The sequence below is a fragment of the Phyllopteryx taeniolatus genome, chromosome 21 (genome assembly GCF_024500385.1).
Source record: "Phyllopteryx taeniolatus isolate TA_2022b chromosome 21, UOR_Ptae_1.2, whole genome shotgun sequence".
Classification (NCBI taxonomy): domain Eukaryota; kingdom Metazoa; phylum Chordata; class Actinopteri; order Syngnathiformes; family Syngnathidae; genus Phyllopteryx; species Phyllopteryx taeniolatus.
The window spans coordinates 651,815-677,452 of NC_084522.1; the positions used below are offsets into that span (position 1 = coordinate 651,815).

The 25,638-nt window shown below is 48.8% G+C and overlaps 3 protein-coding genes across 4 annotated transcripts; 2 read left to right on the forward strand and 1 right to left on the reverse strand.

The window, feature by feature from the left end:
* Nucleotides 1-36: 36 nt before the first annotated feature.
* LOC133471129 (elongation factor 1-alpha-like) lies at nucleotides 37-9,909 on the forward strand. The gene is made up of 8 exons (XM_061760360.1): nucleotides 37-173; nucleotides 628-780; nucleotides 4,887-5,066; nucleotides 5,917-6,213; nucleotides 6,506-6,656; nucleotides 8,358-8,614; nucleotides 8,723-8,957; nucleotides 9,641-9,909. The coding sequence occupies exons 2-8, from the start codon at nucleotides 637-639 to the stop codon at nucleotides 9,760-9,762; spliced, it is 1,386 nt and encodes a 461-aa protein (XP_061616344.1). The 5' UTR covers nucleotides 37-173; nucleotides 628-636; the 3' UTR covers nucleotides 9,763-9,909.
* A 1,469-nt stretch (nucleotides 9,910-11,378) lies between these two features.
* Nucleotides 11,379-13,797, forward strand: rpl11 (ribosomal protein L11). The gene is made up of 6 exons (XM_061760361.1): nucleotides 11,379-11,510; nucleotides 12,220-12,370; nucleotides 12,876-12,982; nucleotides 13,276-13,407; nucleotides 13,486-13,596; nucleotides 13,714-13,797. Exons 1-6 carry the CDS (start codon nucleotides 11,505-11,507, stop codon nucleotides 13,741-13,743), a joined length of 537 nt encoding a protein of 178 aa, XP_061616345.1. The 5' UTR covers nucleotides 11,379-11,504; the 3' UTR covers nucleotides 13,744-13,797.
* Nucleotides 13,798-14,276: 479 nt separating this feature from the next.
* klhl43 (kelch-like family member 43) lies at nucleotides 14,277-24,688 on the reverse strand. 2 transcript variants are annotated; one of them, XM_061760357.1, is made up of 7 exons: nucleotides 24,510-24,688; nucleotides 19,980-20,411; nucleotides 19,387-19,535; nucleotides 18,212-18,558; nucleotides 16,649-16,948; nucleotides 16,389-16,564; nucleotides 14,277-16,282 (listed from the first exon to the last, which is right to left on the reverse strand). In XM_061760357.1, exons 2-7 carry the CDS (start codon nucleotides 20,276-20,278, stop codon nucleotides 15,478-15,480), a joined length of 2,076 nt encoding a protein of 691 aa, XP_061616341.1. In that variant the 5' UTR covers nucleotides 20,279-20,411; nucleotides 24,510-24,688; the 3' UTR covers nucleotides 14,277-15,477. The 2 variants fall into 2 exon arrangements, with proteins under 2 accessions (XP_061616341.1, XP_061616342.1); XM_061760358.1 differs by lacking the exon at nucleotides 24,510-24,688 and having other exon boundaries at nucleotides 19,812-20,120.
* Between the last annotated feature and the right edge of the window lie 950 nt (nucleotides 24,689-25,638).

A 25,638-nucleotide genomic window follows, 5' to 3' on the forward strand; every position in this document is an offset into this window, starting at 1 on the left:
CGCTTTTGTAGATTCGTTTATCTGCTCGACGCCGCCGCGGGTTTTCGCCGGCCGATAAGCCCGCCCTGCGACTCGACTCGTGAGATGCTGACTCCGCCCTCCTCCGGCTTCTCTATAAACGCGTCTGGGGCTTCCGGCTCGGTCTTTCGTCTGTTCTGGATCGGGGACTACAGGTTGGTAATATTCTTTCAAAAAAGCACAACTTCCTGAATCGGTCGGTAATTCACTTGTTGCGAGGTTGTGACAAGGGGAAACCTTTTGTCTTCACATTTGTAACAAATGTAAACAAATTGGTAAAATGGGGGGATTTGGTCTCTTTTGTACTGAAGTACAGAATGGAATCAAATCGACTTGGACGCCAGTCGTCGACAAGTTGGCGTTTTGTTGGCTCTTTGAAAAGGTCTGCTTCCGCGTGCGCGCTCCCGCCGCCGTGCGCGCCCCCGCTCGCCACGACTCGGACGTGACATGGCGGCGGCGGCGCAACATGGAGGCCGATCACGTGACTCGCGAAGGCGCGGCACCGACCGCGGCAAATTGACACGCGAGCGCGAAATCGTCGCGAGAGCTTCGCGCGGCCGACATGTCCCGTGCGCTCCGTGACGGAAAATGTCCAACTTTGTCCGCCAGTCGCGCGAAATGGCCAAGGAGAAAACCCACATCAACATCGTGGTCATCGGACACGTGGACTCCGGAAAGTCCACCACCACCGGACACTTGATCTACAAGTGCGGCGGCATCGACAAGCGAGCCATCGAGAAGTTCGAGAAGGAGGCGGCTGAGGTGGGTGGACGACTGCCGCTGCTCTTTGGGATTGCTTGCTTGCTTGCTTGCTTCTTCTTTCCCCTCCGTTTCTTATTTCCCGGCGGTTGGTGCCACCTGCTGTTGTAACTCGCGCACTACACCAGGGCTTCTCCACTTTGACGGCAAATGGCAGAGCTCCGTTTGCTTGAATACACTTGCTTCATCCGCACAAGTCGTTCATTTCTGACAAGGGAGGTCCAAACAAACGTGCACAATTGCGCACACCCTCTTAACTGGCTCGTGTGTTCCGAATGAAGCGATCGCGTTCAAACTCGTTAAATGGTAGCCGGCGCAGCTGCCCGCCTCTGATGAACCCCGATTCAGGTTGTTGTTCTAGTAGGCTTTTCTGTGTTAGCAATGAAGTGAGAATGGGCAGAGGCGCTTCAATGTGGACTCTGACTCCCGTTCAGCATGACTTTATGGCAACTCATGAACCTCACCCTAATTAAAAAGATCACTGAGACCTCTGACGGCTGGGAATTCCACCACTGACGGCTGGGAATTCCACCACTGACGGCTGGGAATTCCACCACTGACGGCTGGGAATTCCACCACTGACGGCTGGGCCTCCGACGGCTGGGCCTCCACCTCCGACGGCTGATACGGAAGCTGGCAGCGTAAAGCTATATGCAAACATTGCCAATAAAAGAAACGGGGGACTGCCAAACCCCGCAATACTAAAGCACCGGAAATTCAGGGTGTTCCAAACCATTATGAACTCTAATTTCAAATGGGACGCGACTCTTTTTGCACACTTAAATATACGAAGCATTTTAAAGAAAAGCGATGGGGTCAATCACCTTCTCACTGACTTGGATATTGACTTCCTCTGCCTATCTGAGACAAGGCTCCATGAATCTTCGCCCTCAGCAAAACTATCTGTACCTGGTTATAAAATGTTTAGAAAAGACAGACCGGGTTCTAAGGGAGGAGGTGTTATGATTTATGCCAAGGTCACTTTTAATTGTAATGAAATACATGTTACAGATGAGAATGGATTAGAATTTCTTGGACTAACTGTTTCTTTGTCAAAGCAAATGTCTTTAATTCTTGTAGTTATTTATAGGCCTCCCTCATCAAATGCCGCTTTTTATAAAAAGCTGGAAATGTTACTGAAACAACTCAATCTTGCAGAAGAGGTGATAATAATGGGTGACCTAAATGTTCATTGGGAAGTTGACAAAGATAGGAAAAAATTGAAAAGGCTTATGGATGATATGAATATGACTCAATTCATTAATGGCCCTACGAGAATTACACACTTCAACCGAACTCAGATTGATCTAGCTTTTACGAACAGGCCAGAAAGGATCTTGAAGCCATACGACATGCTCGCAGGATTGTCTGATCACAATCTTATAATGGTTTCAAGAAAATTAAATAAAAAGCGCTTCAAACCCTTGGCCACCACTGAATCCAATAGGATACCAAAACATGAACAACAAAATTTCCAAGATTCCATCCGAGAAGTAAACGGGGATGTATTACTCGCTGGTAAAAATGTAGATGAGGATTGTTCCCAATTTGTCAACAAAATACAAGAAATGATTATAGAGTTTACACGGAGAATTAAACTAAAAGCTGGAAAGAATGGCCTTCCTTGGTTAAACGCATTTATTCTGAAACTGCTGAAAGAACGCGATCATTCCTTCAAGTTGTCGGTCAAATCAGGATACAATAGACAGCACTTTATCTCAATGGGAAATAGGGTGCTGAAAGAAATCAAAACTAAAGATGACTTTTTCATGACTGCTCTGGATAGTGTGACGGGAAATTCAGAAATAACCTGGAATTATTTTAAAAAACTATTGGGTGTTACACAAAATAACAAAACAAAAGAAATGCAAATTCAATTCAATGGAAACATCCTGACGGAACCTCAAGTGACGGCTGATGCTTTTAACAACGACTTCATTGAATCTGCGTCCGAAATCTCTTCTAAGTTTGAAGTAAAACAAAGGAATTGTCTGCAACGCAGTTCTTTACTATTGCAAATATTACTGAGACCAAAGTTAGCGATTGAATTCATTCACTCAAACCATCTAAGGCAAAGGATGTTTTTGGAATGGACACGCGCATGCTCAAAGATCTCGCTTCAACTCTTGCTCCTCCTTTTGCCTCAATCATTCATCTTTCAATTTCATCTGGTCACTTTCCAAAGGCCTGGAAATCTGCTATTGTTACCCCCTGTCTTTAAATCCGGTGACTCAACTTCTCTGAATAACTACCGACCTAGAAGCATTCTTCCGGCCATTTCCAAAGTTGCAGAAAAATGGGTGTCAGAGCAGATTGACCATTATTTAATCAGCAGCTCCCCCTCTCTCCGCGCCACGCAGTTTGGTTTCAGATCCAAGCATTCCACTGAAACGGCGACATGCCTCTTCATTGAGAAAATCAAATCTTCTCTCGACAAGGGTGGAGTTGTAGGGGCGGTGTTCTTGGACCTCAGGAAAGCTTTTGATGCAGTAAATCACTCTGTTCTTCTTAGCAAGCTCTCGCAAAGCTGTGAGCTGGATTGAATCATATCTGCATGACCGAACACAATCTGTATCAGTTAACAACTGCAGATCAGAGTCTCTTAGGCTAACCTCTGGAGTCCCTCATGGATCAATATGAGGCCCCCTTTTATTTAGTCTTTATATCAACGATTTGCCCACTGTTTGCTCTGAAGCAGAGTGCGTAATGTATGCAGACGACACAGTTTTCTTTGTTCATGGTCGCTCCAAAGATACTGTTGCTGCTAAACTCACTCATACAATGTCCTGTGTCACAACTTGGTTGCAGGAGTGCCGTCTACAGCTAAACGTTTCTAAGACTGTAGGCATGTATTTCACTAAAACAAATAGAGTATCACCTGACCCCGACATACTTGTTAATGGAGAAAAAATGCAAATTGTCAGCCAATACAACTATCTTGGGTTAATAATAGATTCACAGCTCTCCTTTAAAGCCCATATTGACAAATTGTGTCAAAATATCGAATTAAACCTCGCAGAGTTTCGTGAAATTCGGAATCAAATGTCAACTGAAGCTGCAAAAATTTGCCTGCATTCGAAGATTCTTCGTCACTTTAACTTTTGCATAACCAGTTGGTCCCAGGCTTGTCAGACTGCCAAAAAACCATTGGAAGTTTTGTACAAACAAGTCATTGACGTGATGGATCAAAAAACAAGGCACTGTCATCACTGTGCAATTTAAAAAAAATACAGTCTTTTAAACTGGGACAGTCTTCCCATATTTGCAGATTTCAATTTGATGTATAAAGTACTGCATGATTTGGCCCCAGCTCCTCTGGCTGGCTCTGAGCGTGTCACTCGAGGCTCTGCCAGAGGCGACCGTCTCGTTCCTCTGCGCAGGAGCACTTTCAGTAAGTCAGCCTGGTCGGTGAGGAGCGCTGGTGAGTGGAAGGAGGTTCAACTGCTTCCAACATACAAAACAAGGCCTTCACCAAAAAACGCAAAATGTGGCTAGTTAACACCTATAGCTGCCAACACTATAAGACAAGTATGTTATGTTGTCTTTTTGGTATGATCAAAAAAATGATGCTTTTATTCTCTCTTAGTAGTATATATAGTTTGATTATGTATCCTGTATTAAATTGTCTTGTAGATGTATTTGACGGCTTTTTTCCATCATGGCCAGGGGACTACAGATGAAAAGTCTGAAGTTATTAAATTTGTGTGTGTGTGTGTGGGAGGGGGGGTCACGGCTGAAAAAATACTGATGTATGGTGATTTTACTCTTTTGTGATCAAGGGCTGTACAAATAAACTTGACTGGACTTGGATGCGTGCACATTTGTGTCCCAAAAGTGTAATAATTTTTTTACATTTTTTTTTTTATATTATAAATACACTGCAGGCGTTTCAAAATGGCGGCGCCAGCGTGCTCTTCTGCTGAGCTGTCGGCAAAAGGGGCGTGTCCGGGTCTGCGCGTGCGCAGTCTGGGCGGAGCGAGCCCAGAATGACTGCAAGATGTTGAAACAACATTGGGACTACTCGGAATCATTTCAATTGTCATTTTAAAGTTACAAACCGAACATGCAGCTTGTGATTAGATAACTAAAGTTTTTTGTGTGTGTGTCAGATGGGCAAGGGCTCCTTCAAGTACGCGTGGGTGCTGGACAAGCTGAAGGCCGAGCGGGAGCGCGGCATCACCATCGACATCGCTCTGTGGAAGTTCGAGACCACCAAGTTCTGCGTGACCATCATCGATGCCCCCGGGCACAGGGACTTCATCAAGAACATGATCACGGGCACATCGCAGGTCCTGCAAAACACAAACACACTCAGATGCTAGCTACTGCTAAAGTCCGAATCGCGGACTTCCTGCGTGTGCGATGCGAACCGTCATAACAACGTTTTCTTTGCTTTGTGGCTGCTGTCTTCGAACAAAGTGAAACACATGCGCGGTATAGCATTTATGATACAAATATGATAGCATGCAAGTCAACATGAACGAAGCCCAAACGGCGTCTGTTGTCATCTTCGGGAAAGAGACATTGTTGACGTTTCAAGTTGCTACGCGTGCTTTGAAACGCTCGCCTTCCTCATTCACTCGAGAGAGGCGGAATTGCTTTGATCCGATTCGCCGAATGTGGAAGTAGTTTGCGCAAATGCAGGATTCAAACTGCAAAGTCGAAGTCCGGAGTACTGCCGGCGAGTCTTGAATTCGGATTGGAAGACGATTCCGAAGTCAGGTGGTCGTGAGGTCCAAAGACGGGGGGGCGGAGCGACAGGCGGGCGGGCGGCACGCCGAGCCGAGCCGAGCCGAGCCGGTCGGAGGACGAAGACCCGAGACGACCCGTGGAGCTGTCGCATTCGTACGCAAAGCGAACGAATGATGGCTGAAAGAATAAGAGTCAATCAAGATAAACGTGCGGAACGGTAAAGGCAAAAATGCTGTGAGTTGCACAATTGACATTTGTTGCCCTTCCGACCTCAAAAAGGATCCCGACTCCTCTTGTCGCCATGTCATTAAGATATTTTCGATTCAGATACTTTGTCGCAACACGTCACATTGTGATACTTGAAATTGCGGTAGCTGGCGTTGCGACACTTTGCGACATTTCGCTTTCTGTTCTAATCGATTTCGCCGCCATTTGAATGAATTGCAGGCCGACTGCGCCGTGCTGATCGTTACGGCCGGCGTGGGCGAGTTCGAGGCCGGCATCTCCAAGAACGGGCAGACCCGCGAGCACGCCCTGCTGGCCTACACGCTCGGCGTGCAGCAGCTCATCGTCGCCGTCAACAAGATGGACTCCACCGAGCCCCCGTACTCCAAGGGCCGCTTCGAGGAAATCACCAAGGAGGTCAGCACCTACATCAAGAAGATCGGCTACAACCCCAAAGCCGTCGCCTTCGTCCCCATCTCCGGGTGGCACGGAGACAACATGCTGGAGGCCAGCGACAAGGTGAGCGGCCGTCGTTTGGAGGGACGCCGCGAGTGACTGCAGCCGCGGATTCGCCTCCTCGCCGAAAACCAGTGGGCAATTAGACACGGATTTTCCCTATTCGCAGTGCGTGTGTGTGTGTGTGTGTGTGTATTCATCCATCCGTCCATTGCCTGTACCGCTTATCCTCATTAATATATATATATATATATATTTTTTTTTTTAAACAGAGAAATCACAAAAAAAGTATGTAATCTCGTAATCTGGAGGAATCCCGTAGTTGTGGATTTGACATTTGCTGGTCTTTCTGTAGATGCCCTGGTTCAAGGGCTGGGAAATCGAGCGCAAGCAGGGCAAAGCCAGCGGTACCACCCTCTTCCAGGCCCTGGACGCCATCTTGCCTCCTGAACGGCCCACCGGGAAGCCCCTCCGTCTCCCCCTGCAGGACGTCTACAAAATTGGAGGCCAGTTCTTCGACTTTCTCTTCTTCTTCACCAGTTGCAGGCACATATTTATTTGACGAGAGAACATTTCCCACCACCAAACAAAATGTCACCCAAATAATTATATCGACTATGTACTGAATTGAATATACATACTGAAATACACTTCTTGCGTAACAGTAAAGACATAAGCAGATTCATGAAAATGCTGTGAGTTGCACAATTGACACGTTGCCCTTCAAACTCTGCGGATGCAAGTGCGTGAATGATCCCAACTACTCGTTAACGCAGTTGCGCTCAGTCGTCATCACAGTCAAAGACATGCAACAATTCCCACACATCAATATTCATATCTGAGAACTAAGAGCATTTTCTTTGCTGTCTGTTATTGTGTGAATGCAAAATGGCTGCCTCATCGCAGATCCCTTTGGTGTATTGCCACAACATCATGAGGCTCTCTCCTGTGGCATTAACGCTAAAGACGCCTTAAGAGACAAACAAGCACCTAAAAAAAAGACTAAGACGCACTTGTCTTCGTGGAAAAATGTGATGGATCAAAAGATGTCATTAGTATCTTTTGACAATGTTGCAAATCATGAAACTTAATTGGGGACACCTAACGGTAAAGACATTTTGGCATTGTTTATTTCTTTTGCCCTTAATCACAAAGGAGTCTAAAAGTGCTTCCCAGGCCCACAGTTGGCAAAGTTTGACGACATCCCCTAATCTAAAGCCCCCCCGATCGGGCAAGGCAAAACTCAAAACCCCATTTGGGGAGAAAAGACACCTTGAAAAGGGACTGCAGATGGAGCCTGGGGGGATCCCCCTTCCAGGATGTGGAGTGGGCAACATTTATCACATAGTCTGCTGCTGTGCAATGTTCACGACGATTGCACAGGAGTCCATTTCAAGAGAAAAGGCGCCACAGCGTCGACGCCTTCTGTGGTTCTGCCTCAAGACCTGCCCCTGTCGGTCGGAGCAAAATACTCCATGGCAACGACTCCGAGGGAAGTGGTCCACCTCACGTCTTGTCCCAGCCTCATATTCGGTCAACGTCACTTAGCCCTCTCCGAGGGGGGGGGGGGTAGGACAAGCGGCAGTAAAACAGGCCTACGTGTACTGTAACTCGATGCCAAAGAGTAGAAATAAGTCTTGAGTCAAGAGTTCAACATTTCTACTGAGGTAGCAGCTCTCATATCCTTGGCTAGGGCTTTGCAGAGTACTGGAGCCCGAATAGAAAATGCTCCAGAGTCTGTGGAATGATTTCTGGCTGTCGGGGTCACCCAAAAAACAGCATTTTGTGCGCATAGGTTTTGGGACGAAACACACGGTACAACTAAGTCAGCGAGCTAAGAGGGTGCTCATCTCTGTAATATTTTATGAGTAAGTAGCAGGACCTTAAAATCGCATCTCAAGGAGGACGGGAGCCAAAGCTAATCTTAGATTTGCGTATGATATCGCTAAAACGGCAGCATATATTTACTGAGTACCGATCCCTGCCGGACTCCGCAAATAACATTATAATACTCAGAGGTCACATTACCATGAATTACACGGTGTGTCGAAAAGTATTACTTTAGAAAAAAACAAATTCTTTAGAAAGAATTATGATGAGTGCAATTTTCTTTGGAGCATATCCTCAGCTCCAGTTCGAGGGTTAGAGGACCACCGTTCCAAACGAGCAGCGAGGGCATCCGCTCATGGCTTCTCTCCACCGCTCAGGTATCGGAACCGTCCCCGTCGGCCGCGTGGAAACCGGCCTCCTGAAGCCCGGCATGGTCGTCACCTTCGCCCCCGCCAACCTGACCACCGAGGTCAAGTCCGTGGAGATGCACCACGAGTCGCTGCCCGAGGCCGCCCCCGGCGACAACGTGGGCTTCAACGTCAAGAACGTGTCCGTCAAGGAGATCCGCCGCGGTTACGTCGCCGGCGACAGCAAGAACGACCCGCCCATGGGCACTGCCCACTTCAAAGCTCAGGTGAGCCACATACTGACTGTGAAAAAGAGAAAATTGTCGACTTTCGAATGTTTGTTCCGTGGGTAGATATGAGTCGAAGCTCATCTTCACGCCTCTCCCCCGCTCAAGGTCATCATCCTGAACCACCCGGGCCAGATCAACGAGGGCTACGCCCCCGTGCTGGACTGCCACACGGCCCACATCGCCTGCAAGTTCACCGAGCTCATCGAGAAGATCGACCGTCGTTCCGGCAAGAAGCTCGAGGACAACCCCAAGTTCGTCAAGTCCGGAGACGCCGCCATCGTCAAGATGATCCCCCAGAAGCCCTTGGTGGTGGAGCCCTTCTCTCAATACGCTCCCCTTGGTGAGTGTCAAACTTACACATGATTGGATTTGGAAAAATTGCAGCCGAAGTGTGCGTGTAATCTCCACGAACAACCCAAGCTAAACTCAGCTCCTCCCCAAAATGCAGAGATCTTAGTGTCAGTGGATATGTACCACATCTACATAGGCCCTTGACACCAATGTATGATTGTCCTATTAGACAGGGCTTTGGCACCATCTGGTGGGCTTTCTGGGCATTTTAGAAAGAGGGGAGGTTTTTCGTGAACAGCTTGAGATACGCGCCACAGGAAACAAAATGCAAATTGTGAAATACCGTAATCCCTCGTTTATCACGGGGTTACGTTCCAGACTGCACCTCCCCGCAATTGATGTATCTCGTATCTTAAATCATCGTTCCGCGTGGAAAGGACTAAAAATGGCATTAACCCGTAAGTCTCCCCCCCAAAAAACAAGCAATCATTTTTTGTCATGTAAGAAAAATAGCACTTAAATAACTTTGTGCTTTATCTATAAAAGCATGCAGTAATGACGTCATCAAATAGAATGTAAAGATTGAAAGAGTTTTGGCCAGTTTTACTTCAGTTGAATGGACATCGTGCTCCTCCTTCTGCTGTGCGCACCTCGGCCACCTGGGGGCAGTACAATACAGTTTGTCTTGAATGAGGATTTGTCCCTGAAACGCGCCCTGGCTTGTCCTCGCAGGCCGCTTCGCCGTGCGGGACATGAGGCAGACGGTGGCCGTTGGCGTCATCAAGGAGGTGGAGAAGAGCGCCCCCACCGGCGGGAAGGTCACCAAGGCCGCTCAGAAGGCGCAGAAGAAATGAACCGTCGCCGACGTCGGGCTGCGCCGTCAGCTCGCTCCTCGAGGCTCCGCCTTGCGCTCCTTCGAACCCGCTGGAAAAGGAAGAATACATGCAGTCCTACTTTTACTTTGAAGCCAGAACAATAAACATCGCATGTGTGAGACCGAATCAAGGTTCTCTTCCTGTGTGTTCTAATACGTCATTTCTTTGATTGATTGATTGATTGATCTGAAATGGGCTAACCCGGAAAACCTCATTGAGATAAAAGATTGTCCTGGTCCAAGACAAAAGGTGGGTCACGAAACACAAACAAACGAACAACACTAACACACATTTGAAAAACCCGCAAAAGATCATTCGCCATGTCATGAATCGTAGGTGCTATAAATGATACTCATCTCATCTCAAATCAAAACGTAGATTAAGTAACATGAACGCACATACTCCAAAATAGATCGGCATGACCCCGTGACTTATTAAGCATGCTTGGATCCCTTGAAAGGTGATCAACAATTCAAGCTCAGCTATTAATGATCAACTTCATTATACATTCGACTCATTTCCACTCACTTTTATTGTGACTAAAATAAAATAAAATGACCGAATCGCATTGCCTTTTGACATGCTTCAAATATGTTATACATCGTTAGCCTAAAAGCATAATTGTCCGAGTCCTTTTTACCTTCCTGTCACAATATTCCAAAAAAAAAACAACAACAATGTGCTTGCTAAATATTGTACTTTTTCTATCTGTCTGTGCAGACTGTATTGGAGGCAACTTGAATCTTCTTATTTGTTGAATTTGTGATTTTTTTTCTTGCTTTCTGAAAACAATTCTGATATTACCGCGAGTTCAGGTTGTCCTCTCGCCCATCCTACTGAGGATGGACGGAATTAGGATATTAGGATAACGATGTGTCAATATTTGTTTTTTCTTAGAATATTGGATTTTTATTTGCAATGCCGAAATGGCTGCAGATAGGAAAGTAAAACAAAGCAAATCCATGTAACAAAATGTACAATGTGACATAGTCCCATAACATGATAGAGTAACATCCATCCATCCATTTTCTTTACTGCTGAGCCTCACTTGGGTCGCGCGACGGCTGCTGGAGCCCATCCCAGCTGACTCCGGGCAGGAGGCGGGGGACACCCTGAACTGGTCGCCAGCCAATCGCAGGGCACACATAAACAAACAACCATTCGCACACACATTCACACCTACGGGCAACGTAGAGTCGTCAATCAAGCTAGCATGGATGTTTTGGGGATGTGGGAGAAAAGCGGAGTGCAAAGGCCACACAGGCGGGGGGCCGGGATTTGAACCCCGGTCCTCAGAACTCTGAGGTAGACGCTCTAAGCAGTTTATCACCGTGCCGCGATATAGTTACATATTTACATAATACATTACATTACATTGTGGCACATGGTGAATAAACAGGTTCACAATAAGTACTCTATGGCCTGCGATGGGCTGGCGACCAGTTCAGGGTGTGCCCGGCCTCTCGCCCGAAGATAGGCTTACAGCACGCCTGCGCGACCCGTCAGGAGCAGAAGCGCTACAGAAAATGGATGGATGACTCTGTGAGTTGTTGTGTTTTTGTGTGTGTGTCTTGTATTACTCGACACATTTTTTAAAATTAGTTCGAATGTAGCAGAACCATTGTTTCAAGCAGCCGTCTTGTGTCGGACTGCTCTCCGGGTCGCACACGGATATAAAAACTCCTCACCGGAAGCGCAACGTTCTCTTCTAGCGATCCAACATGGCGGTGAGTAGCACGTCAACGCGTACGAAGTAGCCGCGACGAAGACGCCGTCGAAATCCGCAATCATCGGCGCTGCGGACGCGTTTGAGCGGCTGTTTCCTCCGCGGATAATTAGACACACTATTCGTCCAACTATCGCAAGCCGTATTTCGCCGATTGAGGCGATTAGTCGCCCGGAAATATAGAAAGTGGCTAATGCTAACATGCTAGTCGCCGGAAAATGGAGCCCGCACATCCTTACGCGTAAACAACAACAACAACAACAAGAGGAGTTGCGTTTAATGCGCAATTCTCAGCTACGGGTGAATTAGACATCAATGTGTTCGTTTTAGTAGGTTGACAGCAACACGTCACTATTAGCCTATTTCTCTTGCCTGCTACTTCTGTGAGGTGACGCGAGCAGTGGGGATATGTACGGACATGTTCTCCTTTGAGCGATATTGTCATTCTTTCATTTGACTCACTCGTAACTTTTTGTTTTGTTTTTGTTGGTAACTTGTCATCTAGTGAAGTAGCATTTATTTGTTTTGCCTGGCATAGCGAGATGATTAAAGATGTTGTTTGTAGTAATAAGCAATCATTTCTGAGCAGTGGTTGGGAATCACTGCTCGAGTTGGACATGCGACGACCCGACTCGCTTGGAAATGTATAGGTAGACGTGCGCAGTTGTAAGCCGCCGTGTTGCTGAAATGCGTCCGCTCTGCTTTCTAAGGAGCAGGGTGAGAAGAAGGAGAACCCCATGAGGGAGCTGCGCATCCGCAAGCTGTGCTTGAACATCTGCGTGGGCGAGAGCGGCGACAGGCTGACCCGAGCCGCCAAAGTTCTGGAGCAGCTCACGGGACAGACGCCCGTCTTCTCCAAGGGTGAGCGCCTCAGAAAAAAAACGAAACAAAAAAAACAGACGGTGGCGGGTCTGGTCTGGTCTGTTGCGGTTCAAAGTCCCACGCGGCGACGTGACGATGTGTGATTGGCGCGTCCCGCAAAGCCGCATGTGCACGCGTCCCGCAATATGTCCTCGTGTTGATGTTCAATGAACTGCGCATAAATGGAGATGTGCTCACTCATCTACATTTTGCCACATTTCTCCTCTCAAAAATTGCATTTCAACCAATAAACGCCTCCAACCTTTCTGCAGTTAAGTAGATAAATGACCCCTACTGCTGTCTGAGGTATTAAATGATTGGGTGAAAAGTAGAAGGTTCTTCGCAAACAAATTAAATTGTTCTTTTGGAGATGATCATCATCGCAAACACCGAGCGGCAAATTCCCGGCGGTCTTGAACGCAGCATGCGAGCCACACAGCGAGGAGGTTGGCCGATGCGAGCGAGTCTCACTCTCCCCCCCCCCCCCCTCGTGCGTTGGTTGCAGCTCGCTACACCGTGCGATCGTTCGGCATCCGCAGAAACGAGAAGATCGCCGTCCACTGCACCGTCCGTGGTGCCAAAGCTGAGGAGATCCTGGAGAAAGGACTCAAGGTGCGTTTGTGTGCGCCTGACAATCTCTTACGAGCTTAGCCGCCATTTGTTTTACTCACCTTTGGGTTTTTGGTTCACATTTCCTTAAATCTGCTGTTCAAAGGTCTTAAACATGCCACAGACGTCACTTTTTTTTTTTCTCTTTGCACACCACACAGTGTCATCCACAGTACAACAAAAAAAATACACTTTTTATTCATCATAAAGTAAACACCCCCTCCCCCCCCCCCCCTCTTCTCCAAAGCAATAAAGACAAAATCAAATGTTAATTTGAGAGTGTTACTGTGCCGCAGGTGCGCGAGTACGAGCTGAGGAAAAATAACTTCTCCGATACGGGAAACTTCGGTTTCGGCATCCAGGAGCACATCGACCTGGGCATCAAGTACGACCCCAGCATCGGCATCTACGGACTCGACTTCTACGTGGTACGCCGCCGCGCGTGCTCCTCCTCCCCCTCGATCTCGCCTCGACCGCCTTTCGTTTGACCAAAATGCCGCCTTCAGGTCCTGGGCCGACCCGGCTTCAGCATCGCCGACAAGAAGCGGAAACGCGGCCGCATCGGTTTCCGCCACCGCATCCGCAAAGAGGAGTCCATGCGCTGGTTCCAGCAGAAGGTCGGTGCACGTGCCAATTAAAAAAAAAAAATATATATATATATATATGTGTGTGTGCGTGTGTACGCAAGTTGAAGAACGCGGTTCAATGCTCGGCCCGGTTATCTTTTGTTGCAGTACGATGGCATCATCCTCCCTGGCAAGTAAAGAACCACCTTTCACATCTTTGTAAGAAAGTAATAAAAAAAAACTGAAAATATCCTTCACGTGTCCCTTTCTTTCATACTTTTCAGTTGTTTTGAGTAAGAAAATTGTCATTAAGGAAAGTTACATTTGATAAGTTTTTGCTCTCTTGCGGAAATCTGGGCACAAATTTGGTCGTATTTCATATTCTTCACAAATCAAAACTGCAACGGGGTCTGTTATTTTTATGCTATTAGTCAGTCTAAAATGTAAAAAAAAAAAAAAGAAAAGGGGTTTTTGGATGCATTTGCTGAAAACGAATGATTTTGGAAATAAGCGTATCGCAACCAACAGTGACTTAAGTCTGACATTTGTTTCTTTTGAAGCCCACAAGTCAAGTTCTCCTCGTTGTCGGTGACATCGTGTCTGTCGCAGCCGAGGTTGTGAGTTGGCGAGCGGGCCAGCAGGCGTCTGGCTGGAATGAATCCTTTTGAACTTCATTTCCCAGCATGCTTGAGTGAGCATTCAAAACAAAACAAAACCAAAAAAAAGGCAGGTTTTTGTTCACTTTGGCTTTTATTCCGTGAAACCCCCAAAACACGACGGCCGAGTCTTCGGATACAAGGCGACCGTTAACCCCGTGTTCGGTGTTTGCTTTTTTGCTCTTAACATGTTGGAGTCTCGCGGATTCACTGTAGTTGAGATGATTTTTGGGATCGTTTTCTTTTTGGCATGACTTAATTCTTCCTCTATTACGACCTGACCTTTTTCCTTTCAAATGTAATCTGCTGTGATGACAACAACACACAAACTGGCTCCTTGCGTGTTTTGCGGCTCGTTTCCCCTCACAGACGACAACGAAACATTCCAAATGCTAACAGATCTTCTTCCCGTTTTGTCCTTCGTCATCCTCGCTTCACTTTCGGGAGTTTCGTTCCCCAAAATACGATTGCTAACATTTTCAGTCCCCCGGAACCCGCAAGCTCTACGGATTTTATTCATCGTTAAAAGTGTCTCACATGTGAGATACTTTGTCTGGTGAGATGAAATGAAACGTTACCATTCCCTAATTGCGCAATTCTTTTGCTTTTCCGCGCCGATTACGGACGGTGAGGGGGAGTGAAAAAGTAATGAGCCCAATTTCATTTAACCTGCTAACAATTGAACATTTTTTTTCCAGAAATGTTCACTGTTCATAGTTGAAATGCTGTACTTGTTTGAAGGACGTTTTAAGCCTGTACTCTTCCTGTCAGCCATTTTGGAAATGAGGTCATTGTCGATGTCCGTCCGAAGCAGAATTTCCTGCTTCGGAAGGAGAATCGTGGCTAAACATTTTGAAGAGGTAGCAAAATGTGTTTTGGCAAGCCACAATAGGCTACAGCGCAGTCAAAAGTGGGTGTCCAGGATCGAGAGCCTCGCGCTCGTCCCAGGATAAAGTGCCCAAGATGGTCGTCACTCAAAGCAGGCTCTCGTTCTCGGCCTTTGGGCCTGGACACTCCCGTTTGGACTGCGCCGTAGCCTATTTTGGCGACTTCCCCAAACACATTGTGCAACTGGGGGTCCATTTCCAGAGCAAGAAATTCAAACACAGCTCTCTGCTGCTGAGGGACAAACCGTCAAACAAGGATTCGAACTACAAACCGTGACCATTTCTTCGTAGGCTGAATGAAATTGTGCTGACTTTGACTTTTTGTCTGGCGCTCGTACGACGACGTAGAGAGGAGATGCCGGACCACGTGTCCCGCGCAGACGTCCGCTCTACGCCGTGACGCTTTCCGGCGGCGGGCTGCTCTCCCGGCCGCGGTTCTTTCCGGCCTCGTCGCGGGCCGGCGTGTTGCGGTGCTGCTGGCGGCGCGGCGGGTGGCGCGGCGGCAGAGCCAGCGCGCAGCACGACACCCCCACCGTGGGCTCGGGCAGGTCCTCCGCCCGGGCCCAGCTGTCGGTCGCCGGGTCGTAGGTCTGGACGGCGGCCTCGTAGCGCTTCTCGGCCTCGTTCCAGCCCCCGAGTAGCCACAGCTCGTCGGGCCCCAGGGGCGACAGGCCCGCCGTGCTCACCCCCAGGGGCAGCGGGGCGACGCGGCTCCACGCCCCCTCGCCCTCGCCCTCCCCCTCGGGGGAGAACACCTCCACGGCCAGGACGTCCACGCGCTCCCCGCCGGGCCCGAGCCGGCTGCCGCCCACCACGTACACCTTGCCGCCCAGCGCGGCGGAGCAGTGCCAGCCGCGGGGCGTCTCCATGGCGGGCTTCTCGGTCCAGGCGTCGCCCTCGACGCCGTAGCAGGCCACGGAGCGCGAGTAGGCGCAGTTGACGTAGCCGCCGGTCACCAGGATGTCGCCCGACGGCAGCGTGGCGCTGGAGTGGCAGCAGCGCGGCACCTCCATGGGGGCGCGCATCTGCCAGGCATTGGCCGAGGGCAGGTAGCTCTCCGCCGTGGCCAGCAGGCCCTCGGCGTTACGGCCGCCCGTGGCGAACAGGCGCCCCCCGCTGGCCGCCAGCGAGAAGTGCGTGCGGCGCTGGCGCATGTTGGCCAGGTGGAGCCACGTGTGGAAGCGAGGGTCGTACCTGCGCACAACGCGAAGTTGGTCACCTGACGAAATCTGCTCTTTGCGTGCAATGTGCAAATTCGGCTGATCGTGACAAGCGGAAGGTTTTGCGGCGGCCGGTCGACCTGCGGAGTGTGGCGACGGCGTGCTTGGCCTGGTTGCGGGCGTCGTTCTGGTCCTCGCCGCCGGCCACGTACAGGAAGCCGTCCATGACCGCCACGCACTGGTTGAAGCTCTTGGCCGGCAGCTGGCTCAGGTGACGCCAGGCGGCGCCTCCCTCGCGGGGCTCCCGCCACAGCACCTGCGCGCCGAGCGGGGTTAAAGGTCAGGGCGGGGTTAAAGGTCAGGGCGGGTTCGGAAACGGGATGGTTTCGACGGGCGCGACCTCGCGGCTGAGGGCGCGTTCGGTGAGGGACGGCCGCCCGCCGACGGCGATCAGGGCGAGCCGGCTGCCCCGGACCCGAGTGCGGCCGGACTGCAGCGCGTTCTGCCGGTGGGGCAGCAGGTGGTAGTTCATGGCGTCCACCAGCAGGCGGTGGCACTGCGGGTCCCGCATCATGCGGGGCACCGTCTGCACCCGGCTCACCAGCTCGCCCGGCGGGATGCTCTCCAGGCGCACGTGAGACAGCAGCGCGGCGGCGTGAGCCTGACGCGACGGCTCCGAGTCCAGCCACTTCGTGGCCAGCTGGGAAAAGGCCAAAGAAAAATGCTCTCACGTCAGAAATTCACACTTTCACATTGGAATATTTCCCGCCAGTGATCTGGACAACCGACGTACTACTCGATTGTTGTGAAATGACGCCGCCTTTATCCTCGTTCAACTTCAATCTCAGAATATTGACTTTGTTTTCTCGTCAAGGTTCCGACTTTTTCCTCTGCAAAAATGGATGCAAACTTTTGACATCCATTTCCCCCCCCCCCCCCACTTTGCGTCAAAAATACTGAGATTATGGCTGTTGTCCAAAAAGATGTCTCCCCAAAACTGCGCCATTTTGTTCTTGTCAAATTCCGGCTTTTTTCCCTGCGCTATATAGCTTTAGTGCTATTCTTCATGCAGAATAGCACTCGATGGTCATAAAGTCACGACTGCTTTCGCTCTCTCCCAAAACAAGACAATGTTCAGCTGTTGGAGGCCAAAGCGGCAGCTGCTCTCGCGCCTGATTAATAATAGCCGCGGGGAATTCGTGCCCGTCGCATTGAAAGTTGTCGTCTCGGGAGAATGAATCAATGGAATGCTCCAAAAATACTGTTGGATTTATTTTGAAGACAAAATAAGCGGTGATGCACACGACGAGTCAAGGCAAAAAACAAAACAAAACAAAAAAACTAATTTGAAGTCAAGAAATATGTGTTCTGTTGTGATACAACTTTAGGGAGAAAACGAAATGTTTTTAGAATCAAGTCAGTTTTTTGTTGTTTTTTTTTTTTTATTTTTTCTCTTTCAAATCCAGCTAATATTCAAGAAGAAAGTCGAATTTGTGTGGAAAAAGCTATATGAGTTCTGATTTTTTTTTTTAAATAAAAAAAAAAGCTATAAATGTATTTTTTGACGCAAATCCGCAAACTTGAAATAGTTTGAGAATGAAGTCATTTTGCAATTTGATGAGAAGTGTGATTTTCCCGAGACGGTCCAATTTTGGGGAGAAATTTCAGCCCTCATCATTCCACAATGAAGTTGCGTTATTTCCCAGAAAAGTTGTCTTTTGACTAAAAATGTAGAAGTTGTTCAATTTAGATTTGAATCTTGTCATATTACTATAACGTCATAATTGTATAACTATAGTCATATTTCTTGTAGGATGAAGTCTATTTTGTGTAAATGAAAGGAGAATTGTATTTTGTCTGCACAAATAGACAAATGACTCCTATGACAATAAAGTCAAAATGTTACAATCGAACTTATTCATTCTCAGTTCTGACTTTTTGTGGGAAAATGTCCGCGTCGCACCTGGAAAGCGTCGAGCTCGGAGGGCAGCCCCAGCGAGTCGTCGGCCAGGAAGGCGCACATCTGCTCCGCCGTCAGCTGCGTGAACAGCGGCGTGTCGGCGAAGCGCGCGAAGTTGTCCAGCACGAATCGGCGGGCGGCGTGGCACACGGGCAGCAGGCCGTAGGCGGCGGCGATGTTCCACACGTACACGCACGTGTGCGCGTTGAGCTCGGCCAGCAGGAAGTCGCCGCACATCTCCAGCAGCTGCGGGATCCGCAGCGCCGCCGCCGCCGACGCCGTGCAGCCGATGGTGTACAGCGACATGTGCACGCGGCCCAGGTAGGCGAACGTGATCACGTTGGCCAGCCCTGCCAACCGCACGGGCGACCGCCGTCAACGCTGGGTAGGAAGAAAAGTCTACACACCCCTCCTTCCTTTTCCCTCATTTCTAAACTTTTGTCCGACTACGATGCAATTAAAAACCAAAAAGAAACCTTTTCGAGAGGGGAAGCGAAAAATGAACAAGGGAGATAATGCAGTTGCGCAAGTGTGCACACCCTCTTGGAATTGCTTGATTGTAATTGACTGTGTTCACAATGAACCGATCGCATTCAAACTCGCGTGAAATGGGAGTCAGCGCGCACCTGCCGCAAATTCAGCGTGCCTCAGCTCCAAAGTTCTCGTTACAGTAACCTACGGACGTGGTTAGGTGTTACAATACGCCAGTAAAGTTGCTTTTTAAAATCAGGAATAAAGACATTTTCTATTTTCCTCAAATCAAAAAGTCATCATCATCCTAAATGATATTCTATTTTCTCAAGTCATCTTTTTTTCAAGACAAAAACCTTCATCTTCTGAGAAAAACGTCATCGTTCTGTCTTAAAATGACATTTTTGGAGAACAAAGGCGCAACGATGATGAGAATGGAGTTGGATTTGTTTGTCTTGAAAAAGTCTTGGTAATCTAAGAATTACATTTAAAATGTTCAACCAAAAACAGTCATGATATTACAAGAATAGTCACTCGGAAAAAAAAAAACCCAGTTGCTATCATGTGAGGATAATGGAAAGATATTGTCGTAAAATTGCGACTTTTGGTCTCGACGCCTCCAAAGGTCCCTGAATGGTTTGCCTGCACAAGCGAGACACGCCCAAATGGAGGAAAATTTTGAAAAACGGTGGCGGCTTCCGTCTTACCGAGAGGCGAGAGCGAGGGCAGCTCCAGGCGCTTCACGTCGGGATCTTTGGCCAGGATCTCCCGGAAGTAGCGGCTGACGGACGAGATGACCAGCTTGTGGACGTCGAAGGACTTGGTCTTGCAGCCCAGCTCCAGATCGGTCAGGAACCTGACGAGGAACGCCGGCGTCAGCCCAAAAAATAGGACAGACCTTCTTTCCTGAAAATCCCAACTGGATTCCCGTCAAAATAAGACGGCGTAATATGACAACTTTTGAATATTAGCATTGTTTAACCCCCCTCCCCCAAAACATTTGTCTTGTAGTAAATTGGACTTTCTCCTTCTAACATTTCAACTAGCTAGAAATATAACTTTGTCCTAATATAAATGCGTTATCTAGGGGGAAAAGGTTGTTGTTGTTTTTTTAACTTGAAACAAATCGGACCTTATTCTGACAATGTTACAATGATTCATATTAGACTGTACGAAGGAGCGGCCTTTCCATTCATTTCAATGGAGAAAGATGATTTCGGATTTCCGAACTCGCGAGTCAGGCCGTGGCTGCGTTCTTCTTGTCGTCCCTTGTACTAAAGTCGAGCGTGCGGTCGAGTACTTCTCCTGCCGCATCTTGCTGAGCTCCTCCAGCGTGGCGTTGCCGTGCTGCGGGCGCGTCAGCTCGCTGCCCAGGCCCAGGCCGCGCTCTCCGGGCTCGAGGTTGAGGCCGCCCAGCCGGGCGACGTCCAACGCCGCCATCTGCTCGATCTTCTTGGCGGCGCTCTCCACCACCACCACCACCACGCCGTCGCCGCGACGCTCCACCTTCAGGGCGGGCGGCTCGGCCTCCGCCGCCACCTCGGCGAGGGCGTCGGGAGAAGCTTTTTTCAGGCGCGGCGCCTTCTTCTTGGGGGCCATCTCGCTTCCTGTCGTTCGCTAACGAGAAGAAGGGCTTTTGGGCTTATGCGCAACCAACCAGTCTTTCTTTCTCTTTCTTTCTTTCTTTCTTTCTTCCTTCTTTTTCAGACGTTTTGGACACAACACGCGGCACCTACAAACATGGAAGAACATGCTGCGTCAGCAAAAAAACTACACTCATCTGTCCAGATAAGCAATAGCAATTTTATGAGAAAAAACCCAAACAAAACGAGAACGCTTCATTCTTAATATGAATGGACTGGACCCTGGACTGGTCACCACACCATCAAAGCCTTGTAGAACAGCCGAACTTTATTTTGGACGTTAATGAGAGTCACTTTTCACTTTTCACTCTCTCGGCACTGTAACTGCAACTAAGTAACTCATTCAATTGCAACTGTAGCTAAGTGACAAAAGCAACGTAAAAGTAAGCAAAACATTCGCAGGAAAGGCCTACTAGAACAGCTGAACTTTATTCCGGAGTCACTTTGCACTGTAACGGCACCCTAACTGCAACTACGTGACTGTCACGAAGTATCTGTAACCAAACTGTAACTATGAATAGCCAAATCAAATAGAAGTAAGATGAACTTTACAATTACAATGTACGCTACAATTATGTACGACCTTGTGATTATGACCTTATAAATAAAATATCTATTTATTATCCAAAAAGAATGGCGTTTTTAAAATATAATTTCCTGTCGTAGAGTTTTTTCCTAAAATGTGAATGCATTCTTTCAAAATGACACCTTTTTCTTTCAAAAAAAAAACAACCCCTTCATTTTGTGACATTGTCAAAGGAAGACTTTTTCTTAAACTTGAATTCTGTCTCTTTTTTTTTTATGATGAGCATGCATGAGATTAGAACTTAATCTAACAAAAAAAATGGGTTGGTGGTGGTTGAATTTTCTAAGTACAGTCCAGTATTCCCGTCCATTTTTACGGACTTTTCCCCTTTTATATCTATGTTGTTGTTTATGCTCTGTACGGTGTCCTGGAGTTGCCCAAAAGCGCCTTTGCCTGTGTTGCTGCGCACATTTTCCAACTTATTATCACACCACGGTTACTGTGTGAAATTGTGCAGGGTTTGTGTGTGTGAAAGAATCATTCGGGTCACCGCTTCGCTCAAACGGCGTCGGCCGCGCCCCGCCCCGCTCCGGCCTCGGCCCGGATATTTGCGTGCCGCGGCAGCTGACCGCTCGCTCAGCGCGCCGTTGTGACCCGAAACCCAAAATGACACGGCCGACAGCCGCCGCACTGCGGCGGCGTGTCGCCCCCGCCGTCGCGTCCACATGCGGGCCCTCTGAGCCGAGCTATTTCGAGTGACGCCACGCTCGACGGGCACTGGGCAGCTCATGAACTGACGGGGCGCCAGCTACATCGGAGCGGAGGCGATCCCGTTCACGTTTGTGCCGATATCATCGGAAAGTGTTTGTTTACGTCAGCCATTACGCTTGGATGGAACCAAAAAGAATTGATTGAATGGCTATCTTTCTAGCTCTTAATGCTCGTTTGCAAAGGAGTTGCATTGCGCGTGCGATTTTTAACTCACTGCCACAATATCAACGAAAAAAATACCAGCAAGCTTTTGTTCGCTCCGTCTGTGTAGCTTGTCAGTCATCCAGGTCCTGCTCACCCACAAAGGTCGATTCGAGGCAACTCGACTCTTCCGCTGTTGAATTTGCAAAACCTTCAAAAATGCCAATTCTGCTACGAGGCTAACAGTCGTAAGTCTCGAGTCTCACCCTTCGAGTTGCTGTGACAAAAAGGAAGCCAGTTCAAACGAGTCAAGCGAGTCCCAAGTCGGCCGATCTCGCTGAGTCGCATCGGAGACACTTTTCGCACGTTAGCCACGTAAAGCTCAGTCACACAGTCGCACTTTTTTCGGGGTCCCGGACCGCTCGCAATTTTGCCTCATAATTCATCCATTCATCCTCCGAACCGCTTCTCCTCACGCGGGTTGCGGGCGTGCCGGAGCCCGTGCCGGCCAAGTCTGGGGCGAGAGGCGGGGTGCACGCTGAACCGGTCGTCAGCCAATCGCAGGGCACATAGAAACAAACAACCATTCACACTTAAAAGTTTTCAATCAACCTACCGCGCATGTTTTTGGGATGCGGGAGGAAAGCGGAGTGCCCGGAGAAAAGCCACGCCGGCACGGGGAGAACGTGCAAACTCCACACGGGCCGGGCCGGGATTTGAACCGGCAACCTCCCGACTGGGAGGCAGCCGTGCTAACCAGTCGCGCACCGTGCCCCCGCTAATGCTTTATTTTCTTCTCAATTAAAAACATGAGCGACATGAAGCTTATTTCATGTTTGATCATCTATCGGTAAGCTAAACTGTAAGACACATCTGAATGCGTGTTAAATGTTGCTCACTTAACACTGTACACAAATAATTGGGTTTTTGTTTTGTTTTTTTTATAAATCTAATTGTTGTACAGCGGATGAAATGCTAAAATGAGCTTTCTCTGTTTAGCTGACCTTTAAGGCAGACTTTTCCTCGATGGTGTCGAACTTTGTTCTAAATGTAGCTAACTTGAAATGGACACTCCAGACCAGGGGTGTCGAACTCCATTTTGTCTCGGGCCGCATTGTAGTTATGATTACCCTCAGAGGGAACCGTATACATGTTGAATCACCAAATCATATTACCATTACACAACAAATTGAGTTGTTTTGAAATCAGAAGACAAGGATCATAGTTTGTTCAAGTATTGGTTAAGTTAGTGTACAAGAAGGCTTGGGTAACAGAAAAATGCAATAGCTCAACATCATTGTTGATTATTATGACAATTTGGGATTTGGGTACAGATTTGAGCAAAAATTGACGAGTTGAAGTTGACGAGCACGATTTGCTTTGGCGGGCCACATCAAGTGACGTGGCGGGCCGCATCTGGCCCCCGGGCCTTGAGTTTGACACCTATGCTCGAGACACTAAACTTTTCAACTTAGCCAACCGACGGCGACCGTGCTTGGATTGTGTGCAATTCCGCTTGGCAGGAGGCCTCGATCATTTGTTATGTAAATGGGATTTGTAACGTTTCCAAGTTGTCGAGAAGGCCCGACAAAAGTTGCCCTGCTAATGGCTAACTAGCGTGCTTCAATCGCAGCATTTCTTTCAGTCGATCACTTCATTTTGAAATCTTAAAAAGAAAAGCTCATGTTCTTCACTTTTTTCAAAGCTCCGAAATAAAAACTCGCATCGCTTGGCTTATCTCAGCGTCGTATTGCTACGCACGAGGCACATACGCGAGAGTACGTGTACCCGCTACAGCTACAATGTAACATTCCTATTATTATGATTTTGATTATTATACATTACTCCTAATCCTAATCGTTGTGTTCGTACACATTTAGCAATTAAAATAGATGTATGGTGGAACCTCAGGTTACGAATTCGATTTATTCCGTCAGGAAATGAATGGAAAAGCAACTCATCCGTTACAGCCGCACGACGACTTTATAATGATCTTATTTTGAACGTGTGCTTAAAAAGAAATCGCTGAAAACACCATTTGTGATGATGACATAGCAGTGGGCTCGCTAGCAAATCACCGTGCGTCGCCTTAACCTTTTCGGGCGCTGCCGCCTCCCACAATGCAGTGCGGCTTTTGTGCCGCATCGTGGAAGGCGGGGCGGCACGGTGGGCGACTGGTTAGCACATCCGCCTCGCAGTTCTGAGGTTGGAGGTTCAAATCCGGCCTGGCATGTTTAGCGTTTGCATGTTCTCCCCGTGCCCGCGTGGCTTTTCTCCGGGCACTCCGCTTTCCTCCCACGTCCCAAAAACATGCACGCTAGCTTGATTGAAGACTCTAAATTGCCCGTAGGTGGGAATGTGAGTGCCAATGGTCGTTTGATTGATTGGCCGGCAACCGGTTCAGGGCGTACCCCGCCTCTCGCCCGAAGATAGCTGGGATGGGCTCCGGCGCGACCCGCGTGAGGAGAAGCGCTAAAGAAAATGGACGGCTGGATGGATGGACGTGGAAGGTGGCGGCCATTTTAGGCAAAAAACAAAGATACCGGAAGTGTGGCGTCAAGGATGTTTACGCGGCTCAAGAAAAAACACAAAGTTCGGAGTCTTCCGCGCCAAGACTGTTCGTACACTGAAAATAGTTTGTCACCTGAGATCGTTCTTCCAAAAAAAAAGTTCATACACCGAATCGTTCGGAAACCGGGTCGTTTGTAAACCGAGGTTCCGCTGCAAATGGAAATAAGAGTCAGTTTACCTTCCTTTGCTGCCTGTTGGACTCTTCACCCTTTTCCCCTCCTGTTGCTGACTTGACGCGCTCGCTGATTCCTCAGCGCTCCCTCCCCTGTCACTCAAGCTGGGTGCTGCGCGTGTGCGCGTGTGTGTCGCAGGGTCCCAAACTACAGTTGTGACGTCAGCCCCCAAAGCATTGCCCCCTTGAGCTCACACCAAACCACCTCCATGTCCAAATAGAGGCACCCGCAGCAGCCACCCTGCCAGAAATAACCCATAAGCGGCCTTCCCCGAGTGCAACCGACACCCGGGACCTTCAGGCTTGAGTCATTTCAGTGTTCAAAATGAATCTTCCCATGTTTGTCGAGGGGGGGGGGGGGGGGGGGGGGGGGGTCGACAATTAAAAGACAACGTGTAATATGACATTGCTGACTAATTCCTTTGAGCTCTATTTTGGCCTTTTCAGCTCCAACTAAAAATTCTCTCTGACGTTCCTCTGCTGCCCCCAAGTGGCCAAACATGTTACTGGTGAGCGTAATCAAAATAAAGTTGAAGTTTGATTCATCCAGCCATTTTCTGAGCCGCTTCTCCTCACGCGGGTCGCGGGCGTGCTGGAGCCTATCCCAGCTATCTTCGGGCGAGAGGCGGGATACGCCCTGAACCGGTTGCCGGCCAATCGCGGGGCACATAGAAAAAAACAACCATTCGCACTCACATTCACACCTACGGCCAATTTAGAGCCGTCAATGAAGCTACCATGCATGGTTTTGGGATGTGGGAAGAACCCGGAGTGCCCAGAGAAAACCACTCAGGCACGGGAAGAACATGCAAACTCCACACCGGGGAGGCGTCCGGTAGACATCCGAATCAGATGCCCCAGCCACCTCATCTGGCTCCTCGATGGGGAGGAACAGCGGCTCTACTCTGAGATCCTACCGGATGACCGAGCTTCTCGCCCTATCTCTAAGGGAGACCCCGGACACCCTGCGGCGGAAACTCATTTCGGCCGCTTGTATCCGGGATCTCGTTCTTTCGGTCACGACCCGCAGCTCGTGACCATAGGTGAGGGGAGGAACGTAGATCAACTGGTAAATTGAGAGCTTTACCACAACGGACCGATACAAAGTCTGCATCACTGCAAACGCTGCACCGAT

What these genes read in the sequence shown, in the direction of transcription:
- LOC133471129 (XM_061760360.1), top strand. Translation starts at nt 637, where the DNA reads ATGGCCAAGGAGAAAACCCACATCAACATCGTGGTCATCGGACACGTG. An exon ending in TCGAGAAGGAGGCGGCTGAG is followed by an intron (nt 781 to 4,886) that starts GTGGGTGGACGA and finishes TGTGTGTGTCAG; the next exon opens with ATGGGCAAGGGCTCCTTCAA. An exon ending in TGCTGGAGGCCAGCGACAAG is followed by an intron (nt 6,214 to 6,505) that starts GTGAGCGGCCGT and finishes GTCTTTCTGTAG; the next exon opens with ATGCCCTGGTTCAAGGGCTG.
- rpl11 (XM_061760361.1), top strand. An exon ending in GACGCCCGTCTTCTCCAAGG is followed by an intron (nt 12,371 to 12,875) that starts GTGAGCGCCTCA and finishes CGTTGGTTGCAG; the next exon opens with CTCGCTACACCGTGCGATCG. An exon ending in TGCGCTGGTTCCAGCAGAAG is followed by an intron (nt 13,597 to 13,713) that starts GTCGGTGCACGT and finishes CTTTTGTTGCAG; the next exon opens with TACGATGGCATCATCCTCCC.
- klhl43 (XM_061760357.1), bottom strand. Translation starts at nt 20,278, where the DNA reads ATGGCCCCCAAGAAGAAGGCGCCGCGCCTGAAAAAAGCTTCTCCCGAC. An exon ending in CCGAGCTCGACGCTTTCCAG is followed by an intron (nt 16,949 to 18,211) that starts GTGCGACGCGGA and finishes GCCTTTTCCCAG; the next exon opens with CTGGCCACGAAGTGGCTGGA. An exon ending in AACGCGCCCTCAGCCGCGAG is followed by an intron (nt 16,565 to 16,648) that starts GTCGCGCCCGTC and finishes CTCGGCGCGCAG; the next exon opens with GTGCTGTGGCGGGAGCCCCG.